The 3,055-nt window shown below is 45.6% G+C and overlaps 1 protein-coding gene and 1 long non-coding RNA gene across 3 annotated transcripts in view; one reads left to right on the top strand and one right to left on the bottom strand.

Moving 5' to 3' along the window:
- Window positions 1–1,036: 1,036 nt before the first annotated feature.
- Window positions 1,037–3,055, bottom strand: part of LOC126573384 (myotubularin-related protein 9) — a 2,844-nt gene continuing 825 nt past the window's right edge. For both annotated transcript variants that reach the window (XM_050233463.1, XM_050233472.1), the window contains exons 2-3: window positions 2,407–3,055; window positions 1,037–2,322 (exon numbers count right to left, since the gene is read on the bottom strand). The exon at window positions 2,407–3,055 is cut by the window's right edge and continues 289 nt beyond it. In XM_050233463.1, coding sequence (XP_050089420.1) covers window positions 1,662–2,322; window positions 2,407–3,055 — 1,310 coding nt within the window. In that variant the 3' untranslated portion in view covers window positions 1,037–1,661. The remainder of the gene's footprint in view (window positions 2,323–2,406) is intronic.
- The window catches only part of LOC126573578 (uncharacterized), an 843-nt gene continuing 796 nt past the window's right edge, over window positions 3,009–3,055 (top strand). The window contains exon 1 of the long non-coding RNA XR_007608070.1: window positions 3,009–3,055. This exon is cut by the window's right edge and continues 40 nt beyond it. This is a non-coding gene — a long non-coding RNA (uncharacterized LOC126573578).

Genomic DNA, 3,055 nt, shown 5'->3' with positions numbered 1-3,055 from the left:
ACCATACATACAATTAAATAAACCGAAATAATAAGGAATGGAATAAGCTGTAATTCATAAACGTTTCGGTAAAAGTTCGATAAGACATAGATCCACCGTGGAAAGAGAAATGTAAAATATGTTGAGAGGAAGCGGAAGTGATTTCCACAAAATCAGGAATTAATGTATCACCTCTAAGGATAAGATGAAGTGATTGGTTCGGATGGGCCAGACGAGCAATCGAAGTCACGATTTGTTCCCGAAGGTTTCTTGAAACCGGAAAACAATAATCACGTTTTGCACTTTCCACTTCGATCCGAACGGATCTTGGTTAATGGTTCCGTACGAAACGGAATCGAGAGATCGAGCTAACGACAATCGACGAACGCTCTCCAAACTCTCCGTACGGGAGAGGAGGAGAACTCGCGAGAATCGAGAAGCCAAAGTGAACAAAAAGCAAACTAATCCGCCGCTTCGCAGATTCCTACAGTTAGTGATTGTTTTTCTGCTTTTAAGCTATTTTAGTATCGAATTAATACATCTGCGGTCCACGATTGAAGCGAAAATTAAGCTGCATAAGACTTTGCGGTTATGCTGTAATGCTTAATGCTGTCTTTGCGGTTAAGGCTGTATGCTAGATCTAACCGTAGCCAATTCAGCAGCCGCCTCTGTATGATTAACTTCCTCTTCTTCACTGCTCCATTCGCTTTCCTCGTCAAGATTCTCGAATATCCACTACGAGCGGACTATATCGCGTAGGCGAGCTGCTCTGCTATAGAAACTATACAGACGAGATCGCGGTTTCGACTGGTGCTGCGCTGCAAACCAGCGGCTACAATACGGATGAGGTATCGCACCTGTACCATTGAGGGCAATGTATCGATCGAGGGCAGTGTAGCAAACAACCTATCATCCTCAGCCCAACGGAAATGGAGTAGTCTCCAATCATTGACCATACATATAATTAAATAAACAAATAATAACTTATCGTTTTGTTAACGAATATAAAGGTCGTAACGTTACGACCAAAATTGAATGTCAAACGAGGACACCGAAATAATTAGGAATGGTGTTTGAAAAGATTAGGATGAAAGAGATTAGATGAATTCGAATTAGAATTGGCAAACCAAGTAGATCAGAAAAAATTACATGAAATTGGGAGCAGGGCTGTCAAGTCGAATGGCAGTGCCTTTTACTTTTGGAAAACGGAACGGGAACAACGTGTAAGTGCAACTTGTAAGATTGTAAGAAAAAAAAATTAACTTAATAAACTTGATTTAAATTGTTTGCAGTTTGAGCGGCAAGAAAACATTACGCAAAGACTGGTTGGCTTCAAAACCGTTTCAAAAAAAACTTCCGAACAAACGGAATAAGCTGAAATTCATAAACGTTTTGGTAAAAGTTCGATAAGACATGGATTCACCATGGGAAGAGAAATGCAAAATACGTTGAGAGAAAGCGGAAGTGACTAATGAATACAACAAAATCAGGAATTATTGTATCACCTCTAAAGATGAGATGAAGTGATTGAAAAATGCACTCGAAGGAAATTCAGGTCAAACTACCCAGCCGTGGCAGGACCGGTATGTCTTGTTCCGGTGGAGTATGCATGTTAGCAACGCTCCCGAAAGCTTCTAATGGACAGATGGATTCCACTATGGCCCTATTACTATAACTGACTATTACTTACTGCTACCTATGGGGTCGGACGATACACTTTCTTCATCTCCATCATCGCCTGGATCATCTAATTCCGAAGAGGCTGAATGGAAACGGTCTTTTTCCATGTTTTTACGCTGTAGCTCTGCCAGCTGCCGGCGCAGTTTCAAAGCGCGACTGCGCAAATCCTTCTCTCTGCTTATCAGCGCCTGTATACGACCGAATGTAATCTTCAGCTGCGATTGATCCACGGACCATCGCGTGTACAGTTCCGCCCACAGCACGATGCTGATGGGTGCTACCGAAGGCCAAATGACAGCCGGATTGGGCTCGTAGAGTGGGTTCAGCAGCGATTTTACCACCTCGGGGCGATTCAGATGTGACCACAGACTGGTTGTCCGAGTGAACACTTTGAGCCGCACTCGCTCATGCTCACTATCACACAAGAATGTGCCGTACTGGCTGAAGTAGCTGTGCTCGAAGATCACTATCAATAGTCGGTGATCATACTCGAAACTGAACGGGAACTGGGCATACAATTGATATACGCAGTCGAGGAAGAGCAGAAAGGTCGCGCTGGAACTTTTCCGTCTCTGATGCGCTGGCGTATAACAAGAATGCTTATGTCGAGTTGAAAACGGGTATCCGCCCTGCAGCCATTCTCGCTCGATAAGCGCTTGCAATCTGTGAATGGAAAGGGAAAGGAAGAACAGCATGAGATAATGTGAATGCTAGATAACGAGTGATATCCGCGCCTCTAACACTTACCCTCGTATCGTTCGGCAGTCAGGATTTAATATTATTTGAACTAACGATGTAACAATGAGCGTTGTGTCGAATCCTTTGCCGCCATGAACCAACACCGGGCTACCCTCTTGATCCAAGCACTGTGCAACGACACATGCCGCATTGAGTGCATTGAGCACGTAACCAAGCCAGCCGGAGATCTCTAATCTCGAAAGCCACTTGTCCGAGCTGCACTGTACATCGTTGCATGCCTCCATTAACTTCTGAAAGCTATCCAATAGTGCCGAGATAGAGCTGAACTGCCCTATAGGACGTGTTACTTTCTTCCATTGCGAGTAGTGCTGGTCCGTTTCCGTGTTGCCGCCTTTGCCCTTGCTCCCCCAGGTATCGAATATGAAGCCTTTTTTGCTGCGCCCGAGCACCGCATTCAGGATCGCTTCGTCCGCACGGCATCGCTTGGTGACACCAGGTGCGGCCAGTGGCTGGGAGCTACGTAGCATTGCGGCACCGTTAGTGTGGCGATAAGCTAACACCGGAAACCGTCCGCCGTCTCGGAATGCTGCTGATTGTACGATCTGTTCGTCCGTGATGGATCGTGGCACCAGCAGTTTGGCCCCGTACGTGGGACACACTTGGTACGAGCTGTTCACCGTCGTCAATCGCCACTCAT

This window comes from Anopheles aquasalis, chromosome 2, assembly GCF_943734665.1.
Source record: "Anopheles aquasalis chromosome 2, idAnoAquaMG_Q_19, whole genome shotgun sequence".
NCBI lineage: Eukaryota > Metazoa > Arthropoda > Insecta > Diptera > Culicidae > Anopheles > Anopheles aquasalis.
Note: the sequence above shows the minus strand (reverse complement) of the source record. Positions and strands in the feature narration are given on the sequence as shown.